At 42.0% G+C, this 25,056-nt stretch overlaps 1 protein-coding gene across 16 annotated transcripts in view; it reads left to right on the top strand.

Moving 5' to 3' along the window:
- CELF2 (CUGBP Elav-like family member 2) overlaps positions 1–25,056 on the top strand; it is a 389,761-nt gene that overhangs the window by 177,725 nt on the left and 186,980 nt on the right. For 13 of the 16 annotated variants that reach the window (XM_023734375.1, XM_004379694.2, XM_023734378.1 and 10 more), the window contains one exon: positions 20,474–20,670. In XM_023734375.1, the coding sequence (XP_023590143.1) occupies positions 20,474–20,670 (197 nt within the window). Of the gene's footprint in view, positions 1–19,131; positions 19,231–20,125; positions 20,305–20,473; positions 20,671–25,056 lie in introns of those variants that run through there. The other 3 variants (XM_023734380.1, XM_004379697.2, XM_023734379.1) reach the window with 3 other exon arrangements.

Below are 25,056 nucleotides of genomic sequence, written 5' to 3'. Positions count from 1 at the left end.
AGACCAATGGAACAGAATTGAGAATCCAGACATAAATTCATCCGCCTATGAGCAGCTGATACTTGACAAAGGCCCAAAGTCCATTAATTGGGTGTCTTAGTCATCTATTGCTGCTCTAACAGAAATACCACAAGTGGATGGCTTTTAACAAAGAGAAGTTTATTTCCTCACAGTAAAGTAGGCTAAAAGTACAAATTCAGGGCGTCAGCTCCAGTGGAAGCCTTTCTCTTTTTGTCGGCCTTCTCATCAATCTTCCCCCGGACTGGGAGCTTCTCTGCACAGGGACCCCGTGTCCAAAGGACACGCTCTGCTCCTGGTACTGCTTTCTTGGTGCTATGTGGTCTCCTAATTCTCTGTTTTCTTCCCTTTCCTTTTATCTCTTGTAAGGTAAAAGGTGGTGCAGGCCACACCCTAGGGAAACTCCCTTTACATTGAATCAGGGATGTGACCTGGGTACGGGTGGTGTTACACTCCCACTCTAATACTCTTTAACATAAAATTACAATCACAAAGTGGGGGCCAACCACACAATTCTGGGAATTATGGCCCAGCCAAATTGATACACACATTTTTTGGGGGACATAATTCAAACCATGACATTGGGGAAAAGACAGTCTCTTTAGCAAATGATGCTGGCATAACTGGATATCCGTCTGCAAAAAAACTGAAACAAGACCCATACTTCACACCGTGCACAAAAACCAGCTTAAAATGAATCAACGACTTAAATATAAAATTGAAAACAATAAAGATTATGGAAGAAAAACTAGGGACAATCCTAGGAGCCCTAATACATGCCATAAACACAATATGAACCATAAGTAACAATGCACAAGCACTAGAAGAGAGACTAGATAACTGGGAGCTTCTAAAAACCAAATACGCTCATTAAAAGATTTCACCAAAAGAGTAAAAAGACAACCTATAGACTGAGAAAAAATTTTTGGCTATGACAAATCGCATCAGTGTCTAATCTCTAAAATCTATAAGATACTGCAAAACCTCAACAACAAAAAGACAAGTAACCCAGTTAAAAAATGGGCAAAGGATATGAACAGGCACTTTGCCAAAGAAGTTATTCAGGCGGCTAACAGACACATGAAGAAATGCTCACGATCATTAGCCATTAGAGAAATGCAGATCAAAACTACCATGGGATATCTTCTCACTCCAACAAGGCTAGCATTAATCCAAAAAACACAATAAATGCTGGAGAGGTTGTGGAGAGACTAGAGCACTTATACACTCTTGATGGGAATGTAAAATGGTACAACCACTTTGGAAATCGATTTGGCGCTTCCTTTAAAAGCTAGAAATAGAAGTACCATATGATCCAGGTATCCTGCTCCTTGGAATATATCCTAGAGAAATAAGAGCCATCACACGAATAGATACATGCACACTCATGTTCATTGCAGCCCTGTTCACAATAGCAAAAACATGGAAACAACCTAGGTGCCCATCAATGGACTAATGGATAAACAAATTATGGTATATCCACACAATGGAATACTATGCAACGATAAAGAACAACATTGAAGCTGTGAAACATAACATGGAGGAATCTGGAGGGCATTATGCTGAGTGAATTTAGTCAGTCACAGAAGCATAAATACTGTATAAGACCACTATTATTAGAACTCAAGAAAAGGTTTAAATACAGAAGACAACATTCTTTGATGGTTACGAGGGTGGGGAGGGAAGGTGAGGGTTATTTACTAACTAGATAGTAGATAAGAATTACCTTAGATGAAGGGAAGGACAGCACACACTACAGGGGAAGTCAGCACAACTGGACTAAACCAAAGCTAAGAAGTTTCCTGAATACAGTCAAACACTTTGAGGGACAGAGTAGCAGGGGTAGGGATCTGGGGACCATGCTTTCAGGGGACATCTAGGTCAATTGGCATAACAAAGCTTATTAAGAAAATGTTCTGCATCCTCCTTCGGTGAGTGGCATCTGGGGTCTTAAAAGCTTGCAAGTGGCCATCTAATATGCATCAGTTGGTCCCAACCACCTGGAGTAAAGGAGAATGAAGAACACCAAAGACACAATGAAAGTAGTAGCACAAGAGACAGAAAGGGCCACATAAACCAGAGACTCCATCAGCCTGAGACCAGAAGAACTAGATGGTGCCTGACTGCCGTCAATGACCGCCCTGACAGGGAACACAACAGATCGTCCCTGATGGAGCAGGAGAAAGGTGGGATGCAGAACTCAAATTCTAGTAAGAAGACCAGACTTAATGGTCTGACTGAGACTGGAGGAATCCCGGAAAGCATGGCCCCCGGATTCTCTTATCAGCCCAGAACTAGAACAGTTTCCAAGGCCAACTCTTCAGACAGGGATTGGACTGGACGGTGGGACATAAAGGGATACTTGTGAGCAGTGTGCCTCTTAGCTCAGGTAGATACAAGAGACTAAGCGGGCAGCTTCTGTCCAGAGGTGAGATGGCAAGGCAGAGAAGGTTAGGAGCTGGTTGAATGGACATGGGGAATCAGGGGTGGAAAGCCAGAGTGTGCTGTCACAGTATGGGGAGAGCAATTAGGGTCACGTAACAATGTATGTATAAATTTTTATATGGGAGACTAACTTGAAATGTAAACTTCATCTAAACTAGAACAATAAAATCTTTCATCTGCAAAAAGGAATGATACGAGATCATGAAAAGTTTTAACAGGAGCAAAAGTATTAGAGTAAGCGTATTAGTGAAAGGCAAGTTGCTAAAAGCAGGAGGATATTTAACTGATTGAAATTGTTTGTGACAAAGGTAAGGTATTTCTTGTCTCTTTTAGTTCCATGACAGCAGTTGTTGTCTCCCCTTTTTAGTAACATAGTGTCAGGCCTTGATTGTTACAACTGAAAAATTTATAGTTCCCATATTCCAAAATGAATTACTAAATTTAAACCTAGTGACTTTTCCTGTATAGTCCCTAGGTTCAGATTACCACTGGCCCTATTAAAGAATCTTATTTCTAGTGTCTTGGGTCCTGTGAGTGCTTGAATTGTTTTTCCTTCCTTATCTTTTCCATGGGTGGGATAAGAGGAAGAGACCAGGGAGCATGAGAGTAAGTGACAGTCGTATAGGGTTTTTTGTTGTTATTGATAAATTTTTGTTTGTTTTGTCTTATTTTGGACTGGAGGTAAGGCTCAGAGCAATTGTCAGATACTTAAAAAAACCAAACCCATTGCTATCGAGTCGATTCTGACTCAGAGCTACCCCACGTGACAGACTAGAACTGCGCCATGGAGCTTCCAAGGATGTAATCTTTACCAAAGCCAACTGCTACATCTTTTCCCCACGCGCCATGAGGTGAGTAGGATTCTGAACTCTGGGATCCTCTCTGAGCCTTACCGCTGTTGCCGATGAACCAGTTGTATGTACAGAGGAGACACTACATACGTCCACAGACCATAGTGTGGAACTTCTGGCTCTGGAGAACCAGCCTGGCCACAGAAGAGCCAAAGATCCTTTTGCCTTATGGGCGAAGACTTAACTAAAAGGAGGCTTGTGGCTGTTTCTCCCGCCAAACCCTAACTTGAATTCCTGGGTCTTTATACCCTCATAGTGAATTGAGTCAGGAAGGAAGAATACAGGTAAGGGCTCTAGAGAAGAGTAGGTTAGACTTTTTCCTAAAAATTAGCACATCTGCTTAAGCCATTCATTCTTCTCCCACTTTCCCCTGGATCCCACTGTAGTCAGTGCTAGATCTTGCAAAGATGGGAGAGGTACCCACTGAGCCTCAGAACATTCTGCGCCAGCCATATGGAGTTACGTGAGAGTGTTCCAGAGAGAAAAAGAAGCATTTTGTGGGGGAACAAGACTGTATAACCTCTTCAAAAGCTACACTGAACATTCATGGGAACAACATTGCCCATCCCCTGCTTTCAGATCAGCAAAGTTTGAGCCACCCGAATGTAGTCAAAGCTTTCAACATTAAAACAATAACAACAAAAAGAAGACAAAAAACCAAATCAATGAAATAAACTGAAGAAGAATTCTCATATCTGTGGAGTCATTAAAATACCTCATGCCCTAGCACTATAGCCCAATTATATCCTAGACTTTGAATTTGACCCCCATTAATTTTCCTCCTGAAGAGCGGAATTGGGGGAAAGAAGCCGAAAGGGGGAAGGTGTGGGAATGGGGAGGACTTGAGCATTCAACAGTTCCCAATGTAGAGTCATTGCAGAAAAAGTTGCCTTGCCCCAGAAAAGCATACTCATGTAGTGACTTTAAAAGGGACCAAACTTTGGACAGAAAGAAAAGACTATTATGACACCTTGCTCAAGAGCTTAAGTATCAGGCTGTATAGGCTACTACAAAATGAGAAATTTAGGAGCAGTAACAATGTCTTATTTATTGTCCTGTTCTGAACACGGTGCCTGGCACAGAGTAAACCAGTTGCCATCAAGTCAGTTCCAAGTCATGGAGACCCCATGTGTGTCAGAGTAGAGCGGTAGTCCATTGGGTTTTCAGTGGCTGATTTTTTGGAAGTGGATCACCTGGCCTTTCTTCTGATGTGCCTCTGGGTGGATTCAAACCTCCAACCTTTCAGCCAGCAGCCGAGCATGTTAACTCTTTGCACCACTAATAGACTCCAGAACAGACTAGGTACTCAGTAAGCAGTTGTTAAATAAATGAAGGAACATATATAGTAGACTTTTCTTTTTTTTTTTTAGTCAGAGGAATTAAATAATAACAGACACAATGGCAGGGCCAAATAATCATAACTATGTGGAAGTTAATATGTACAAGTATTTTTTTTGTCTTTCTGAAGAGATTTTGATTTGCAGAATTATCAGCACTTTAACCTTTCAGGGTCCTAAATTTGTAGAATTATTGCCCCTTTAACTTTTCAGGGTTCTTACATCCCCATGAGTCAACAGCACAAGACAACAACAAGAATGTTCTTGAACAAAACATCCATCAGTCATCTTAGGAAATTTATTTTTCCTTTAATTTCTTTTTGTATTATGTCACCTTGAACTGGGGCGTAGTTCACAATTTCATAGTCTCAATCTGTGTATTCAGAATGCATCAAACAAAAATCCGCAGCTGCCATCTCCTCTGACCTGGCTGGTGCTTCCTGGTAGAATTTCACTGGCACATGTTTGGCTACAGAACAGTCAAGGATGGTGTTGGTTTCTGGAGTCTGGCAATCCAATTATAGTTACCAGCAACCTAGAGAAAAAAGGGAAGACGTGAATTGCATCAACTCTCCGTAATTAGGTTGATGCAATTCACATTGAGAAGCCCTGGTGGTGCAGTCTTTAAGAGCTATGGCTGCTAACCAAAAGGTCGACAGTTTGAATCCACCAGCCACTCCTAGGAAACAGTTCTACTCTGTCCTGTAGGGTCACTATGAGCCAAAATCGACTCAACGGCAGTGGGTTTGGTTTTGGGGTGTTTTTTTTTTTTAGTTACCACGAGATTGGACATAGCATTTATTTCTCTGAAGTTTATAATCCGTCATGCCATGGTGAATTGAGCTTGCAAGCTTCCAGAAGCAGAAGCAGATTACCTTAATCGCATGATAAGAAAAACTGCTATCTGTTACTGGGTGAAAGTAGGCATTTCTGGGTGTCAGCTAAAGCGTCTTTTAGACCCATGACGAGTGCCTAATTTTCTCAAGAACCCAGAGATGAAATTTAGTAGTCTGTCTTTTTTTTTCCCTGACTCAGGTTGACCCACCAAACTTAAGCCAGTCTACAGGGGGTCTCTCTCCTCTCTCTCTCTTAAAATAGATATTTAATTTTTAATATTCTTTTCCAGTTTTTTTGACAAGTTATACATATGCTAATAGAAATAAGCTCATTATTTGAAGCACAGAGCTGCTTGTCACCGAAGCTTCATTAACACTGTTATCACTGCCTGACATTTATCTTATAATTTTCTAGAGCTGACTGTTGTGTTTCCATGGAAACCCAAATTGCAATTGAAACAAGTACGATAATAAAGGCATCCACCGAGATTGACAGGCTGCGAAGCCTAGTTACATTTGTTTATAGTTCCTTCAGTAGCTACACAGCTACAGTTAGAGAATATGCACTTTGAATGTTCAGATTAACTCTCTTGAGTCATACATCATACCTGACTCTGCTTACGTGGCAAGGATACTATGACATCTTTGGTTCTGATGTTAGTAATTAGATCTCTAATTTTCGCTGGAGTCATATCAAGGCATTATGAATATTGGATGTAAAATTAACTATGATCCTATTTGGATCCAAGAGGAAATTCTTTCCCAATGATTTTGACAGTGTGCAATGTCGATCAGTCATTGACCTGGCAGCTTATGGTTCCTGAACAGATTTCTTTTTGGGAGGGGGATTGACCACAGACTTGTATCATTTTTTTTCCTTTATATTGAAGAACCTGTCCTCTTTTAAGTTCATGACTTCACATCAGTTTGGATGGTGCCTCAAAGCAAAGAGTCATGAAACTGGAGTGGGTCCAGAGTGAATTAATCTGAAATTAATTTGATTCTGAAAGCCTCCATCTGGCTGTGTTTGGGAAAGGCAGTTAGATATATAAACAAATGATCATCTGTATTCATTGCGCCAGATGTAGTGTCAAAAAAATGAAGAAATGGCTTAAAAAAATCAGCTATGGGGAATTTTGATATAAAGATATTCAGCCTCTTAGAATAATAGCCATTATAATTTAGCACATAATCCTATTTTTATTCTTATTTGTTTAGGGGGTAAGATCTGATGGTGTGTGTGTGTGTGTGTGTGTGTTTAAGAAATGAACAAATTAAATGTCAAAGCCTATTTTAATTGGTGATTTAAGATGCTAAATGGAATTTATGACATGCTCAGCGAGAGTGGCTTTACAGATTTCTGAATCAAAATGTGATATTTGGTATTGATTTCATCTTAAGATGTAGTTTAGAGATTTAAAAACTAGCAAAGCAGACTGTCATTTGGACTTTCCCTTTTGATATGTGGTTTTATAGCGTGACAAACTAGCATGTTTGTAGCACACCGAAACATTGATGACAGACTAGCATGTTTGTAGTACACTGAAACATTCACGACAAAATAGCATGTTCGTAGCACACTGAAACGTTCATGAAACTAGCATGTTCGTAGCATACCGAAACATTCATGACAAACTAGCATGTTTGTAGCACACCGAAACATTCATGATAAACTGGCATATGCATAGAGTTCCGAATGTCTTCTTTCAGTAATTATACAATCTTGGCAGTGTTCTTTTCTGTGTTGTACTTTTGCAAATATCTTTATAAACAGACTACAAGGGGCAAGTATCTTGGACTGCTATCTAGGAATTTAGTGCAGTCACCATAGAACACCTCATTGCCTTTTCTTGTGTCTGGGCAGAAAGATTCCAGAAAATTCATGATGAGTCCCTTTAAAGTTATCACAGTAATACAGTTAATTTGGGGCCTTTTATTTCCAGTTTTTAGACCTCAGATATTATCTTGTGTGATGTCTTGCTGAGGAAGAATTAAAGTTTATCTTCTTGATCAGTGAAGCATTATTTACTTTGGAAAAACAAACTCCCAAAAGGGAACAACTCATCCCTCCCCATATTCCCCACTCGTCTCCCTCACTGCCCATGGCCAAAACAACTATGACAGTAATAATCATCCAAACCAAAAAACCCAAACCTGTTGCCACCAAGTTAATTCCAACTCATAGCGACCCTATACGACAGAGCAGAACTGCCCCATAGGGTTTCCAAGGCTGTAGTCGTTACAGAAGCAGACTGCCACATCTTTCTCCCACGGAGATGTTGGTGGGTTTGAACCACTGACCTTTCTGTTTGCAGCCAAGCACTTAGAGCAGAATCCTTATAAAGTAAAAATTAACCCCAAAATGTTGAAGAGTCTCAGGAAAATCAATTGCTGCATTTGTTGGCAACAAACTAGATGGTACACGAATTCTGAATTTTGATTACCTGCTGTAGTGTTACACTGAGAAAGTAAAATCTCAGTTGCCTAGAACCCATGGGGAATGAGTCAGTCTGATTAGCTAAGTTTGCAGTGTAGTTGAAATCATATCCCTTACAGTACCAATTCTCTTTATTGTCTCATTTTGATGGAATTCTTCTTAAAATGAATTTTATATTTCTTGCCTTATTCAACAGAATTTATTGAACATGGTGTGACCCTTCAGATGAGACAAGATTGTCATTGTAAAAATTAATTATTCTTCTGCGCTGCTGTCCTTGGGAATGGCTGGAGAATATACGTGGGTCCCACCTACCAGATGGCTTTTAACTGCTGGTCTCTTTCAGATTTTCATGTCTGTCAGCTGTCACACGAGTCCACCTATTCCAAACCTCTCGTTTGCTCCTCTGGGTTTGAAATGCAGACGACCAAGGCTGTGAAAATCCAATATAAAATAAATCTTTGAGGAGTTTACTGGGGAGCTTTCCAGAGATTATTAAAGGCACAGACATTAGGGTGGGAACTTTGTGACATCTGTTTTGGTTGCTCTGAGGTCATTTTTTCCTTAATTCTGTTGCTGGCATTTCACAAACATCCGAGTTTAAAGGTATTATCTGGAAAAGAAGTCCCCTGGAGCCCGATAAATTGTTAGCCTATAGAAATAAATGTCTTTCTTCACAAATGGGTCTGTTTTGTGATCTGAACTACTGTCATTAATATAATGTAATTAGTTCCCACAGAGTGTCAACTTTTGATTTTCCAGATCAGCAGAAGGATACAGTGGTATTAGTAATCTCTAAAGCCTTTATGTCAAACTCTATACTGCTGGCTGCATTCCTTAGGCTGGCATCCAATTTAAGTTTTTATTTCTTGAGGACAGAGTAGAACTGCTCCATAGGGTTTTCAGGGAATGGCTGGTGGATTTGAACTGCTGACCTTTTGGTTAGCAACCATAGCTCTTAACCATTGCACCACCAGGCCTCCACACATCATCTAATGACAGATAAAACGGAGGCCAAAAGTAGGTTGGGAAGAGACTAGTCTGAGATTAAATTTTGTCATTGATAAATGATAAAATGAATAATGAATGGACAGATAATCAATATTTAACAGAAAGATAGATAGAGTTCTGAATGCCATACAAGCACAAAGGTCACTAAAGTCTTTATACTTTAGTCCAAAGCAGGAAAGCCTGCTGAACAGTTTTACAGTAATTCAGGCACAAAACGATGATAACCATAATTAAGACAGTGGCTGCATGGAGACAAGTGGACGCAGTGGGCATTTAGAGAGAAGAATAGGCATCCACTCAGTAACTAATTCATAGTGGGTATGTGACTCTTAACCATTGCAGCGGTTAAGAGCTCAGCTGCTAACCAAAAGGTCGACAGTTCGAATCCACCAGCCACTCTTTGGAAGCTCTATGGGGCGGTTCTACTCTGTCCTGTAGGGTCATTATGAGTCAGAATCAACTCCATGGCAATTGGTGTGGTTTATTTTTGTGTTTTTGGCAAGTGATCTTCAGATTTTATAGAACCATAGTAGATAGGATACCGTGGTTCTTTTTAATAGTGGTGACCGATTGAATAACGTGTGATTTAATTTTTACAACTTTTAGGACTTTTTGTTGTATTAAATCTATTCACTCAGAAAATATATATTGAGGATATACTGAGACTGAGTTCAAGGCACTGTGCTCACCTTCCAAATGAGCCTTCCTTGACCACATTTTTTAAAATTGCGCCCCTGCTCCCAACTCTCCTTGTCTCCCTTCCCTGCTTTGTTTTTCTCCATTGCAATTCTCTTTCTAATATGCTATAAGATTTGCTTTTTATTTGGTTTACTGAATTCTCCTCAAGTAGCATATAGGATCTATAAGAGCTGTTTTCTTTAAGTTTTCTGTAGTAATTACTGTATCCGTAGGACCTTGAATAATGTCTAGATGGTCCAAGTCACTTCATAAATATTCATTGAATTAATGATTGAAAGCAAGAATTTCACAGTTTGATATGTACTTTACTGGGGGTTCAGTTCATCATTGCTTCTATAGGCTCAACGGTCAGAGAAGGGGAAAGGTCAAAACGGGGTAAATCTGTATCATGTGCTTGTTACACAGAGGACATCATTCCTGATTGTTGGGGGGAAAGTTTGCATCAGTAAGAAAAACAAGAAAGCTGAACATGAAGCCTAATTAGAGAAAAAGAAGACAAGAAAAGATTATTTTCAGATGTGCTGAATTTGAGGTCGTACTGGAGCATTCTGTCGATTATAGACATACAAGATCAGATTAGAGTTGAACAGTCAAGACCAGTGAAGTTATTTTCATATGACTAATAGTGAATTAAGTAATCTTAATGTCACAGCGGTTAAGGGCTGGGCCGTTAACCAAAAGGTTGAAGGCTTGAATCCACACAGCAGCTCCACAGGAGAACGACTTGGTGATCTGCTCCCATAAATATTACAGCCTGGAAAACACTATGGGACAGTTCCACTCCTTTACATGGGGTCTCTATTAGTTGAAAATGGACTCGACAGCACCTAACAATGGCAACAACTGTAGTGAATGACAGGAATAACCTCTCCAAAGGAGTTAGTACAGAGTGAGGGTGTGAAGAGTGGAGATCGAAGAGCTTTGCACAGTAGGTCCCCAGTATATGTCATTTCAAGCATAAGTGGAGGGACTAGGCTATGCCCTCTTGTCTCGGGCCAGTAGTGTACATGATCGCTGTCCCTGCCATGGGTCTGTGCCGGGGGTTCCTCTCCAGTGTGGCTGGCCAGGTCCTATATCTCAAATGTATGCTCAGTGGAAGAAGGGAGGTGCCCCTGGGCTGTTTTCCCTGAAGTCCCAGCATCCTTGTTAGAACCCCTGCCACCACCGCCTCCTCTTCCTCCCTATTTAAAATCTTATTGCCAACTAAGTAAAATAGTATAGCTTGTAATCCTTTGGCTCTGATGTTTTCAGATCCATTTAAAAAAATTTGACCATGGAAATGAAGTGTGGTTTAGGATGCTGAATGCCAAATCCCTTTGGCCGAATTACTCATTTGTTTCTGGCTTACCGCAGGCCCTAGTATATTGCTCTATTACAAGCCTTCTCGTGTTATATTTTGGTTTTATAGGGTGTATATGTCTGTCTCTTCTGATTGACGCTGAGCAGCTAGAAGGCATAAAGTACATATTTTGCAGCTCTCTCTCCTTCAAACCTAACACGGTGCCTGACGCAGAGCAGATTCTCAATAACTGTATAAGAATAGGAAGGAAAGAAAGAGACTTTGTGAGAAAATAAACCTTAGGCATGTTTGAAATTCCAAAAAGACAGGTGAATAATTGGCTTTCACCATGCAGTATTTCATCAGTGAGTGGAGAGTGCGGTGACCATGTCTTGATGGCTTTCTCTTGCATAAATAGCTAAAACAAAACAAAACCAAGGAGCCCTAGGTGGTGTAGTGGTTAAGCACTCAGCCGCTAACCAAGATGTCAGCGGTTTGAACCTGCCGGCGGCTCCCAGGGAGAAGGAAAGACCTGACGATCTGCTCCCATAAAGATTACAGCCTGGAAAACCCTGTGGGGCAGTTCTACTCTGTCACATGGGGTCGCTTTGAGTCAGAATTGACTCATTGGCACCCAACAATGAAAACAAACCAAACCACTTGCCATCGAGTCAACTCCGACTCACGTCAATCCCATGTGTCAGAGTAAAACTGTGCTCAATGGTGTTTTCAATGGCTGATTTTCAGAAGTAGATAACCAGGCTTTTCTACCGAGGCATTTTTGGGTGGACTCAAACCTCCAACCTTTGGGTTGGCAGCTGAGTGTGCTAACTGTTAGCACCACCCAGGGAGATTCCTTTTGCGTAAATATGTCCTGGCAAAAATATTTTCAGCAATGGTGAAAGTGGAAGTTACTGGCCTTGAGAAGCACAGCTGCTAAAACCTAGACCTACAGGGAACCAGGCATTGTGTCTGTGGTGTTTGTTCCTCTCAGTGTATGTTCCTTATTTGCAACATTGCTGCTAGAATATGAACACGAGACAATTTTGCTAAAATCAGTGTTCAGTCTGGGAAGTGTGGCCTGATATTGATTTTTCCCCCACATTTGTCCTCATGTCATAATGATCCACCTTTTAGTTAATTGATGGGGGCTAGCCCAGTCTCTTCTCAGTCATCCAAAACGGCCATTCACAATCACCAGCCCACAGAAAACGGGCAACTTCTGCAGCTTTTGGCAGTCAGCAGGTAAATCTAGATCTGACACTGATGGGTTCTCCTTCTAGAGACAGGCCACCTGCTTCCTCCTTTCTGTTTTCTCATCTGTAAAGTGGGGATAGCAATACTAACCTCCACAGTGGGGGAGAGGATTAATTAATGTGAGCTCCTGAAGCACTTTGAAAATGTGAAGCCCTATATAAATCTTCTGAGTGATTATGATTTCCCTGTTGCCATTTCTAAAAGTTCATCTGAAAAACCTCTCCTTGTACAAATGCCTTCTGCTCTGCTCTGAAGTCCACTAAGCTATTTTTGACAAATCACTGGATGAAATGAGCTCCCCCGACAGGGACTATCTGTAGCAAATGCCTTCCTGCCTTCTCCGCGAGGGCGGTTGTGTGTTCAGTCATCAGGTACCCCCTGCATGCCTCCAGATTTACTTCTTTGTGGGCATTTTTCCAGCTTTCTGCTTTTTGCTAGCAGTCAAATGGAGATAAGGTAATGAGGTCTCCCTTTTACTTGGTGAGTCCACACGCCTGTGTTCTGTGACCTTTTCTGCAGAAACGGCTCCCTACAAGCTGTGGTTGTGTTTTGCCCTGGTACAGCTATCTGTGGGACCTCTGACTAAAGGAAATCCAGCCTTAACTTCAATAATTCAGTACAGTGCCTGTCACACGTTTTATCCTAGTCATCTGTGAATGAAAAGTATGCCCTATACGTTCTTAATAAATTATTCTTCTTTTCAGAAATTTTCAAAGCACTGGGATGAACATATTTATGTGTGTCCATGTAGGAACGTTGAACCTTTTCAGAGAAGCTTCAAGTAATTTATTTATAACTTGACCATTTGTTGAAGGACTTTGCCTCTCTCAGATACTTAGGGTATTATTTGCTCCAGTTACTCTTATGTGAGAATTCTGTAGCTGATCTATGGGTGTCTCACCTCAGAGATTTTGGGCCTTATTCTGTAATTGGTGTGGCTGTGACGCAAAAAACTTTTGCTGTACGTGATAAACTGTAGACAGTACCTTTTAGGTAAATGCAGGATATTGGTGAGAAAAATGATATCCAGAGAGTTTTGTTAAGAATACTAAAATTATCCAGTAATCTAGGATCCCGCTAAAGTTAACAGTATAACCATGTCAGCCTGCTGGCAAAGGATGCTCTGTTAAAAGGCGATCATAGAAGATGGAGGTTTTCTTCATAGTAACCCTGAAGTTGTGCATTTTCAAAGGGAAATGCAATTCCCAGAGCTTGACGTTGGGTGACAACTGATTCGTCTATCTAAATTTGAGAGGCTGTGGTAAGTTTAGAGTAGATGGTGGGATTCCTAAGGATGGGGCTATGTCTGAGTTTCTGAGGTGTTCATTCTGAGGTGCTACATTGCCAGTCTATTGAGAAGGGAACTCTGTCCTTAAATAATAAGCAACAACAAAAGACCATGTAGGAGGGTGTTAATATTAATGGATTTCATGCCCATCCTGTTGCCTGCCAGAAGCCACCACGCCCCTCACCAGGTTCTTTCTGCCTTTGCCTTATGCAGCCCAATCTTGAACAATTTCCTGGATAAACAAAGCCTGTTTCTTCATGTGCTATATTATTTAAGTACAAGTGATACTAAAAAACGATTCCTGAGCCCTTTGAAAGAGTGGTTTTTCAGCTGACTGAAACGATGCGACTGCAGTTCGCATGGAGGAAACGTGTTGGCACCAACTGAGAGAGATGATACTCTGGCAGCCACTGCAAGCCACCAGCCACTCCCTGGCTCAGTCTGAGCCTGCAGGCTGCTCTCCACAGTGTCAACTCTCCGGCCCACAGCCTTAGTCACCTGTGTGCCTGGGGCACTCAGCTGGGCAGAGAAAGGGAGCCACACCAAGGTTTCAGGTACCTGGTCATATTCTCTGAATTATCTTTTTCATAAGTCATCGTTGGGGTCCAAACCATAATCATAGAATTGTAGAAACTAGGAGCCAAATAGGAACCATTCTAGCTTATTTGTTTTGCAAGTGAGGAGACTGACGCACAGAGTGGTTGTATAATTTGCCTGAGATCTGACAATTAATGCCGAGCCAAGTCAAGAAGCTAGGCCTGCCTGCCCACTATCCCTACTGCTGTTACTAACCTGCTGTTGAGTGCCTCAAGCATTGATGTCATTTTGTTGGCCCTCTCATTCCAAAAGAAGCTCCCCATGAAATAAAGTGATTTGGTGAATCTCAACTTTAGTTAGTAAAAACAGGGTAATTTTATTGACATTTAAAGCTATTTAAATTAAAATTAAATGAAAACTTCGGTTACTCACTTACATGAGGCACATTTCAAGTGTTCAGTAGCTACGTGTAGCTAGTGGCTACCATATGGGGTTGTTCAGATTGTAGAACATTTCCATTATTGAAGAAAGTTGGATAGCAATGATGTAGAACGAGGCACCTCAGAAGAAAGGCCTGGTGATCTACTTCTGAAAAATCAGCCATTGAAAACCCCATGGAGTGCAGTTCTGTTCTGACATACGAGGTCACCATGAGTCAGAATCTCATGGACGACAATTGTTTGATGTATCTTCTGAAGGTGGTATTTTATGGGTTTGTTTTTCAGCATTGATAACAATAATTTAAAGGCACCTGGCATTTCTCATACCATTTTGTAAGTTTGTTGTTCTTCCCTTTATACAGATGAAAGAAACAGTGTAGGAAGTTGTTATCCAAGGACGAAGATGAAAGATGAGGAATCTCAATTCCTTTGTCTCCATTCTCCACAAAGAAACCTGCAACTCACTGGTCCTTAAAACACTTGTTGCCCTGGAATTAATAATGATGATAATAATAATGTATTAAATTGATTATTATAATTTTTCAACAATATTTTACTGCTTAGAGGAAGATTTTGCATATCCCCTGGTGATCTAGTTCTCGTTACTTGAAAATAGAGTAGGGAAGTAGGTCAGTGCTTGTGCTAAAAGCAAAAAGTAAGCACTCTCATTTTTTTCTCTAAACATCATTGTATTTTCATCTTGGCTTTGAGGCTAAGACAACCAGTGCCCGTTGGCATGGAGCTTTGTGCTTTCTAACTTGTGGTCTGATTCCGTATGGCATTTGTCCTAGAGGAGCCTTATAGCCGGCTCCTTGCCAAGAGCAAAAGCAGAACTGGCCCTCAGGATCTTGTTGCAGTTTGCAGGCGAGGAGCCAGTGGGGATGTATGTGCGTTTGTCTGGGCCTGTGAATGAGGACTGAGTCCACAGGAGACATCACTGGGGACACACTCAATCCGTGGAATGCTAAGCCATGACAGTTGGCCTTTAAGTCCTAGGACCTGTGTCCCCAAGGGACCCTGGTGGCACAAAGGTTAAGCGTTCAGCTGCTAACCACAAGGCTGGTGGTTCAAACTCACCAGTGGCTCTGTGGGAGAAAAAACCTGGTGATCTGCTTCCATAAAGTTTACAGCCAAGGAAACCCTATGGGGCAGTTCTACTCTGTCACATGGTATCACTATGAGTCAGAATTGACTCGACGGCATCCAGCAACAACAACGCCTGTGTCCACATTCTGCAGGCACCTCTACTTAAGGGTGTGACATTGGAAAAGTCACTCTACCTCCGTGACTCGCAGTTGCTTCATCTCCAAAATGGGGATAATGATTTCAATTTGTAGAGCTGTTATGGTGTGTGTGTTCAGTGCCTGGTAAAGGTTTCCAGCAAAACTTGGGCCCTCAATAAACATCATTTGAATTTGAATCTAAATTTCTGTATTGTAAAAGGCCCTGTACTGGGTGTTGAGGATGTCTACGAAATGAAGAGAAGCAAGCTAATCTGTCTCTAAGCCCATAATTAGATTTCTCGTACCTTTTTTACAAGGTCTTAAACTGAGAATCTTGCTGAGTATTGGGGTATCAGTTCCATAAGTAGCCCTCAGTGATGTGCATGTTGGTTCTCCGTGGCCTCTGGTAAGTACCCCCAAAGGTTGAACTGTTGGACACATAATTTTTGGCATGGTTAGGAGTGTCAGCACTGATAGCCCCATGAGGACAAAAGAAGTCAGTGAGTCTCCACCAGAAATGAGCACCAGCCGGGAAGAAAGTTGGGAGTCCAAAGAAGGAGGAGCTTGGGCAAGTTAGAAGGAAGTTAACCAAGCTGTTGCAACATGATCGGGATTCAACAACATTGGGGAGTCTGTAGGTAGACCCGCCTGTTCTGTCCTGAAGCTTTTGATCAGGAAGGTCTTATTATGTTGTTGTTAGGATTGTCGTCATTGTTATTTAATTTTTGTGAAAGTATACACAGCCAAAGATACACCATTTCAACAATTTCTACATGGATAATTCAGTGACATTGATTATATTATTCAAGTTGTGCTACCATTCTCGCTATCCTTTTCCAAATTAGTCCACCACCATTGTCTTAAACTCCTGCCCCCTAAGCTTTCCATCCACCTAACAACTAGAATTCACTGGATTTACTTAATTAAGGGATTGTCGTGCCTGGAGCATTTGATGAAAATCTTTCCTGTGCAAAATGGCAAGTAGTTGGGAAAAGATACAGACAAGAATGAGGGGCACTCATAGGTGTGAACCTGCGGGGATGGGGAGGAAAGGAATCTGGAAGATGGAGACACCCTTATGTGGTTATTGAGAAAATGTGGGTTTCAAAATGATCTTAAAGGACTCTTGGTTTAGCACTTTGCACCCTCCTTCCCAGAGAGAGAAAGAGGAACAGTGTGTATTATGAGTTTCTCACATTGCTGCCTTTTGCTTGGCAGTGTGATTCCAGGGACCCATTAGGACTTTTCTTCCCATAGATTTACCATGAACTCTTCACTGTCAGCCCATGGGAGGCCTGATACGGTATTTGGCCACATGATGGATTAGAAATAACTTGAACTTTAGAGCCAGTGGGCCTGGGTTCAAATTCTACCTCTACCATTTATAGTGAAACCTGTAAGAGCTGGAACTGGACGGGACTGTCTTGTTTTTCCAGGTCTCACAAATTTTTTGCCTTTCACAGGATGTAGTCTTACTACTTTTCTATCATCCGTTTTAGTAGAAAATATTTTTTTAGTTTTCCTTCTCTGACAGGTTTCTGTCTTACACAGGTTCCAGCTTTTGCAGGTTTTACTTTATAAGCCATTAACCTTAGGAGTCCCTTACAAGCTATTAAGGTGCCTGGCTGCTAACCAAAATGTTGGAGGTTTCAGTCCACCAAAGTCCTGGTGATCTACTTCTGAAAAATCAGCCATTTGAAAACCCTATAGGGCACAGTTCTACTCTGACATACATGGGGTCGCTATTAGTGAGAATTGACTCGAGGGCAAGTGGGTCACCTTAGGAAAGGAACTTACTTTTCAGATACTTGCATCAAGAAAGTAATAATACTACTTTCTCATAGAGTTGTTATAAAGATAAAAATAATGTATGTAAAACACCTGACAGTATCTGGCATATAAGTACTTGCTAAAAGATACTTATTATTTAGGGTATGAATTGTGGTTGAGTTTATACTATGAAAAATTCTGAATTGAAAAGTAGACTTGTGAGGGACACTCATTTCAAGTGCATCACAGGTGCAGAGAGGGAATTAAAGCAGAACTAGCTAACACTTGTAGAGCACTTATTCTGTGCCATGCTCTGTGCCAATAAGCACATGACTATGAGACGGATCGCTATGAGTCGGAATCAACTCGACGGCAGTTTTGTTTTGTTTTGTTTTTTTGTATGAGATGGAGGCTGATATTCCCATTGTACGGGTAAAGAGCCCAAGGCCCAGAGGGACACATGAGGAAATGGTGGTGCCAGGATTCAGACCCTAGCAGACTGACTCCAGAGCCCGTGCCTTCAGCCCCTCTACTACCGTGCCTCAGGATGATAAGAGGTCTCCAGGCATCTGTGAAGAATGGCTAATGGGAGAGGGATTATAAATCACCAACATAAAGACCAAAGGAGTAAAGCCTAAGTCCTCTTCTCAGTTTTCCTTCTTTCATGCACCTTGGTGAGTTTGTATTTTTGGGAAAAGTGAAAAACCGCCTCTCATTCTGAGAGACGTGGAGAGGTGCTTACTGTAGAATCTGAAGTTAAAATATTTAGAACTAGAATGCTGTTGTCTGACTCCTCCGTTACTTCTGCTCTGTACAGACAAGATGCAGCAGCCCCATTTTTGAACTTCCGTTCTCTGTTAGCTGAGACCTGTGGCAATGCCTTCCTCTTTTCAGGCTAGCTGATTTTCAACAGCAATAACCACACGTCCTTCCTGTCCCAGAAATAAGTCTTGCCACACTCTCGACTCTGTGTGCTGTGAACACTACATTCTGCACTGCACGGGGCTCTGCTACCTCCACCCTGCTGAAGTCACAGCTCCACTGGGTTAATTGAACTCTCAGAGAGCAACTTGAAAAGAAGTATAGGTACATGAGAACAAGATAAATGGTTTCACGCTAATATAAACAAGCATTACATGATATCTAAACTGTTGAAAGATTTTGTGCTCAATATTTTATTCAGCAGAACACTTTTTGTAACAATAAGGTTGATTAGAGAAAGCTCGGAAAGTGCTTCAAGTTAGACACATTCTGATTGTTTATCTCAAGGATAAAATAAAATGGTAAAATAGGGATATAAGAAGAAAGAGAAATTGAAGCTAGGACCTTGTAAAGAGTATTTGACATCATTTTCCTCTTTGTGTTAAATATAATTCAGCATTTCTCCTTTTCATACATTTTTGGTTTTCTATCAACTTGTTTTTTTTTTTTAAAGGGCTCAAGACTAGCACAGACCTAGAGCAGATTTAAGATGCTCTGGTGTATTTTTTATTGTTCGTTTTAACCAAATAAAGAACTCTGCTTAAGATCCTTGGATGCCTTCTTACTATTACCCTGAGGCCAGAGTGAAATTACACCTGCCATTTGCAGTGAAGTTTTAGTCACTGTAGTCCCTTTTTGACCTTCTGCTTCTTGGGCTGGTGTGGGGGAGGCAGTTGTGGACAAGGCTCTGTAGATACCGTGTCTGCTGGGTGTGCACTTGTTTAGGTACATTGTATTCTCACAGGCTGAGAAGCTAAACCAAGAGCACAGCAACACCAAAGAGTGCTACTCAGGGGTATTCAGCCTTGTCACCTCCTAGAGTAAGTGGGTTTGGGGTGCATTAGTTGGGGGGCAGCCGAGCAGTTGTGTGGTTTTGCTTTACTCTTTCTGCAGCTTAAATGGGGCTATCCAAGTAAAACATGTTTAACTTTTCATCATATTACATGATGGTGACCAGAATTGCAGGTGCAGAACAAGCCGTTTGCTCTTCCAAATGGGGGCTTTGGAAACGGCGTTAAGGAAGGCTGATATGTAGATGCTTATGGTTTTGCTCTTAGTATCAGCCCCAAATATTTACTGAAGCTAAGACTAGAAAAGGCAGATCTCCCCCCCCCCCACGCCCCCCTTTCCCTCTTAAACTTGTGATTGTTTAGAACTCAAGTGCAACATCTGGAAGTCAGATATACAGAGAGCAATTTATGGAGTGTGAAAGATTTGAAATATTCAGTGTCCTTTAGCAGGAACTCAACTTTCTGGGGCTGCATTTTTTTCGGCACAAAGCAGGCAATTCTGAGATCGCCTTTGCCTCTCTGAATTGTACCCTTTGTACCGGGGCCCCATAAACAATGTGCTTCTTAAACGAGAGCCCCCTCCGAGCTCCTAGCCCTTTTCTCCAGCGTGGGCAGCCAATCAGCTGCACCGAGCCGCATAGCTGGAGCGCTTTCCATTCTGAGCAGCAACAACGTACTAATTTGATGCACACATGGATGCCTCGCGCACTCTGCAAATTCATCACCAGCATCTTGCATTAGTCATCTGACGGACTGCCAAGTGTTTCATTTTCTTTTCATGTGACTTTATTATTACTACCTCTCTCCTCTGTTCCAAAATCCTCCAAAAAGGGGATTGGGTGGGGGGATCTAGCAGAAATCCAGTCTTGCCTTTCCGTGTGATAAGCCAGCGCAGGGCTGATAACACTGCTGCCTCTGCCGCCGCCAATGCGTTGATGGCAGCCTTGCAGAGCGAGACCTGCACTTAACTTGCAGCTGCTTCTTCTGCCCGGGCTTCAAGATGTCCACACCCTGGGTGACAGCCGGCGGGGCGCTGCCCTGTGCTTGGGCAGTGATGCTGAACAGCAGCCTGCAGTGAAAGCCTCGCCGACGAGCAATGGAATGGTGCCTCTGCTTTGTTATAGTTCATAAAATTTCTACGACTCATTAGGCACTTTCCCTCGTGCTCCTCATCCTCCTCCTTCCGCCTCCCCAGCCCCCACCCCTACTATTTTTTTCTTCCTGTCCCTCACCGTGCGGCACTAACTCTGCCTCCCGGTTCCGTTTTTGACAGTAACGGCACAGCCAACAAGATGAACGGAGCTTTGGATCACTCAGACCAACCAGACCCAGATGCCATTAAGATGTTTGTCGGACAGATCCCCAGGTCGTGGTCGGAAAAGGAGCTGAAAGAACTTTTTGAGCCTTATGGAGCTGTCTACCAGATCAACGTCCTCCGGGACCGGAGTCAGAACCCTCCCCAGAGTAAAGGTACCGACTGCCCGGGGCGCGCGCGGGGCGGGGGGTTTTCCGCCGCACTCCATGGGCATGGGCCGCCGGCATCGCAGGGCTGCTTGCCACCCTGGCCCCTCAGGGCAGAGCCTCCAGAGTGTCTGGGCCGCAGGAGGGAGGACAGGGCACCCGCACAGGCTCGCCCTCTGCCCTGGGCAGCTCCTCCGGGCTCCTCCCTGCGCCCCCGGCGGGACAGGTGGGACCGGCCGGCTGGCCAAGGAAGGAGGAGGAGCCGAAGCAAGGCCCGCGGGCGTGCGGCAAAGAACGCGAGGCGGTGCAGCTGCCGCCTCTGTCCAGGCGCGTGATTGCTCTCCTGAGGTCACTTTCTAAGCAGTTTTCTAGTCAGTGCAGGCTTTTCTCGGGCGGGGTAGCTCCCTCTCTGAGGCGTTTCTCAGCTTTTTATTTCATGAGCTCTTCTGCCCCTGCCTTCCCTTTATTGCCCGTGTAAATACAATTGCATTTTACTTTCACGTAACCTGTAGGGGTCTCGAAATGTCTTATAAACAATTAGCGTGATGCCACTGGTGTGAGGAAGCAAAGGCCTCACTTTTAGGAGGGACATCAATTTCTGGGGTTTAGATGGGGACCATTAACTAAATTGTGCCTTTTTTTTTTTTTTTTTTTTGAGGGGGGAGGGAGGTAGTGCTGTAGTGTCTTGAAATAGCACACCTTCAGAGATGGTTGTGCTTTACGCTCTTGTTGCTGGTAAGATTAAAGTGCACAATCTGGTGGTTGTCATTGCCACCATTTTAAGATTAGAGTGGGGTGATCAGTTATTAAAATAGAGGTCAGAAACCATTATACCAGGTTGATGCTTCTGTGTATTGGAATCAGACTTCGTAAGCTTTGCACAGACAATTTAAAATTATCTCCTCTGCTGCTACCAGTTCGTCTCCTTTGGCGTTTGAACCCTCTTGCTGTAGGAATTTTTGTTTTCTCTGCCCTTGAGCTCTCAGTCTTCCTCCTCAGGGCTCCTTCCTCTTTCTGTGGGTGTCACAGTTTCTTTTTCTCTGTGCTTTTGATATTTCGGTCCGGCCTGTTGTTTTATTTCTATGTTGCTTTTCATAAGAGCTCCTGAAAGGTTATTGTTTGGCTTGTACATACACTTTACTTGGGCATGTGAGCACTGGTGCATACTTTATGCCTTTTCCTTACTGACAAGTTGAAGAATGGGACTAAGTAATCTTTAAGGCTGTGATATTCTGTGACTCTGAGAAATGTTGGGCTCTCTCTTGTTCCCTACAATTGCAGAGGTCCGATGATATTTTCTAGAGCCTTTTAAGGAATTTGAAAACCGCTAGCCAGTACTAAAGGAGCCCTGGTGGTATAAACAGATAAGTGCTTGGCTGCTAACTGAAAGATTAGAGGTTCGAATCCACCCAGTAGTTCTGCAGGAGAAAGACCTGGTGATCTGCTTCTATAAAGATTACAGCCAAGAAAACCCTGTGGAGCCGTTCTACTCTGTTACATGGAGTCGCTAAGAGTCAAAATCAACTTGATGGCACCTCACAACAGCAAGCCAGTATTCATTTTATAAAGATGAACAGACGTGTCAGATAATGCTCATAAGACTCTAGTTTTCATTCTCAAAACATACCAAATAACAGCAAGATTGTTTTTAAAAATAACATAGGTGGAATTTTGTCACCACAAACTTGATGGTCCCATAATTTGAAAAACAGAAAATTAGATCTCTAAAAATCAGGGGGATTAAACACATTACAATTAAAGCAATGTTGAGAACCTTTATTATACATATTCTGGAAGTATTTATTTACATATTTTCTAAATAGAGAAGACTCGAGTTGGTCATAACACTTAACTTTCACACTTTCCTATTGGGGTAAACTAGTGTAACATACCAGACTAGAGCGAAAGGATCACTGAATAAGGGCCCTCCCACCATCTAGAATGGTGCCCACAGAAAACTAGGCCAGAGGCAGTAAACTCGTACTTTAGAACAGTAGCCGTATTCTGTCCTTCGCTAAGAAACCATGCATCTAATTTTGGTTTATCAACATTTTTCAAAGTGACTTCTGACATAATGATTAGAAGTCATCTATTATTACGATGCCGGATTATTTGCATTTTAGGTTTTGAATACATATGTCTTAAACCAAAACCCATTGCCATCAAGTCGATTCCAACTCATAGCGACCTATATATAGGACAGAGTAGAACTGCCCCATGGAGTTTCCGAGGAGCGCCTGGTTGATTCGAGTTGCCGACCCTTTGGTCAGCAGCCGTAGGTCTTAACCTCTACGCCACCAGGGTTTCCACATATGTCTTAGCTCGGCCAAAAATACCTTTTTCTCTGTCAAGTACGTACTTGTGGCATGGCCTAGTTTTTCTACCATTTTCCCCAGATGTTCCTCTGAGCAACCTCTTTATCAGGGTATATTTAAGACTACATTTTGTTAACTTCAGTCCACTAGGTCTTCTAAGTAATTTCGAGAAAATAGTTTGCATAAGCCCAGAGTCTTAGAGTGGAAGGAAGGCCCAATGAGGGAACTAACTTTTTTGAGTGTGCAATCTGTACGAGGCCCTGTGTTACAGGCTTTAATATATTGTCTCGTTTAGTTCTTACTGAAATTCTGAAGGTAGGTGGTATTAGTCACATTGTACAGAGGAGAAAACAGAGGCTCAGGAAAAGTTAGGAAATGTAGTCCAGTCGATACAGCTAGTAAGTGGCAGTATGAAGATTTGTACACAGTCTATCTGTCCTCACGTGCTGCGCCATATTGCCTCTCACTGAGATGAGACCACCAACAGGCCTGGTCTACTCTGCTTCAGGGATTGGGTCAGAGGCCTTCGCCTTTACCTAAGACTTTCTGAAGTGAAAGGAAGGAATTTTGCCCTATAAGAACAGGGTTGAGTTTTTTTGTTTTGTTTTGTTTTGTCTTTGTGCTTAGTTTTTATACTCATGGGTTTAGATTGTACATCACTCCAACTCATGGTATCATGGGATAGAAGTTACAGATGAAATCATTCAAATCTTACCTTTGGAAATATAGGTCAATTCCCATGTCTGTGAACTCCAAGTTTCATATCAAATATTGCTTAAAGTACCCGGGCTGTCAGCCAAAGCTTGAAAGGGTTTTTGTTATACAGACATCTTTGTTGTAACGTTATCTGTTGTGATGGGATTTGAGCTGTATAATGACATTCCTCTCAGAGGGATTACAGCCTTCAGCTGCTTACATATATAGAAAGCAACAAGCACCCCTTTTCTTTACACTGATACCTACATATGCCATATGTTATTTGCCTGCTCATCTGTAAAATTGGACCCCAAATTTACATTGGCCCTGACTCTGTCAGGAGAGTACAGTTACCATGTTTTCCTGGGGCTGATGTCAGAGCCTCAGAAACTAGAATTATTGGAGGCACTATCTAATCATGGTATAAATTATCTAAGTAAAACTTTTGGAGAGTCTTGATTCATTGCCTTACTGACATGGATGGTTCCAAGAAAAGAGACAAAGTCAGGCTATTACCTAATCCAGTTGAATTAGATTCTTTTTCTTACTCTGTATTTATATTCTGTCTAGTGCTGATGCCTAAAACTTTGTTCTATTTTTGAAATCATTCTGTAAGTGTTTGAGGCTAAGCCATTTCTTTTCTATAGATACATGTATTAACCAAACAGGCTCAGCAAATCCGAGAAATCCAGCTAAGTAAACTATCTCACCTACTAGGACTTATGGAGGGGATGTTTCATTTAGTGGTTATTTGATAAGAAATACCACGTAGTAGTTAAGAACATTGTTTTTGGAGTCAGACAAGCCTAAATTCAGTTTCTGGCTCTGCCACTTTCTAGGTGTTGGCCTTGGGCACCCTTCTTACTCACATCTGAAAGTAGAGACAGTCCTCATAGGGTTGCTGAGATAACACAAGTTGTGTGCTTTGCACAGAGCTAGACTATGGTAAGCACTCAGTAAACATTTCTGCGGTGATTGTTATTATTACAGTTATTAATATTATCATTACCTATAAGAAATTACAATCTAATAAGGACAATGAGGCAGGTATACAGGTAACTAGAAAATAAAAGAGCATGAGATAAGAGTAAGTTAGTAAGACATGAGCATATTTGAACTCTGGAAATTCAGAGAAGGCATGGTTAACTTGCAGCTATGGAATTAGGAAAAGGTGACATCTTTACCAAATCGTGAAATATAATACATATAAATAAAGATTTAAAGTGGGTGAACTGGCTTGATTCAGGCATAGAGGTGGAAAAATGCAGGGCATATTCTAGGAACTGTGAATTCTCCCAGAGTTCACAGGAAACGTGAGATAGATGAAATAGAAGAAGGGAAGATAGAGATGCTTAGAAATATAGGGATGGGCCTGTTCTTAGAG

The sequence above is a fragment of the Trichechus manatus genome, unplaced genomic scaffold, assembly GCF_000243295.1.
Source record: "Trichechus manatus latirostris isolate Lorelei unplaced genomic scaffold, TriManLat1.0 scaffold00067, whole genome shotgun sequence".
Taxonomy (NCBI): Eukaryota; Metazoa; Chordata; class Mammalia; order Sirenia; family Trichechidae; genus Trichechus; species Trichechus manatus.
Note: the sequence above shows the minus strand (reverse complement) of the source record. Positions and strands in the feature narration are given on the sequence as shown.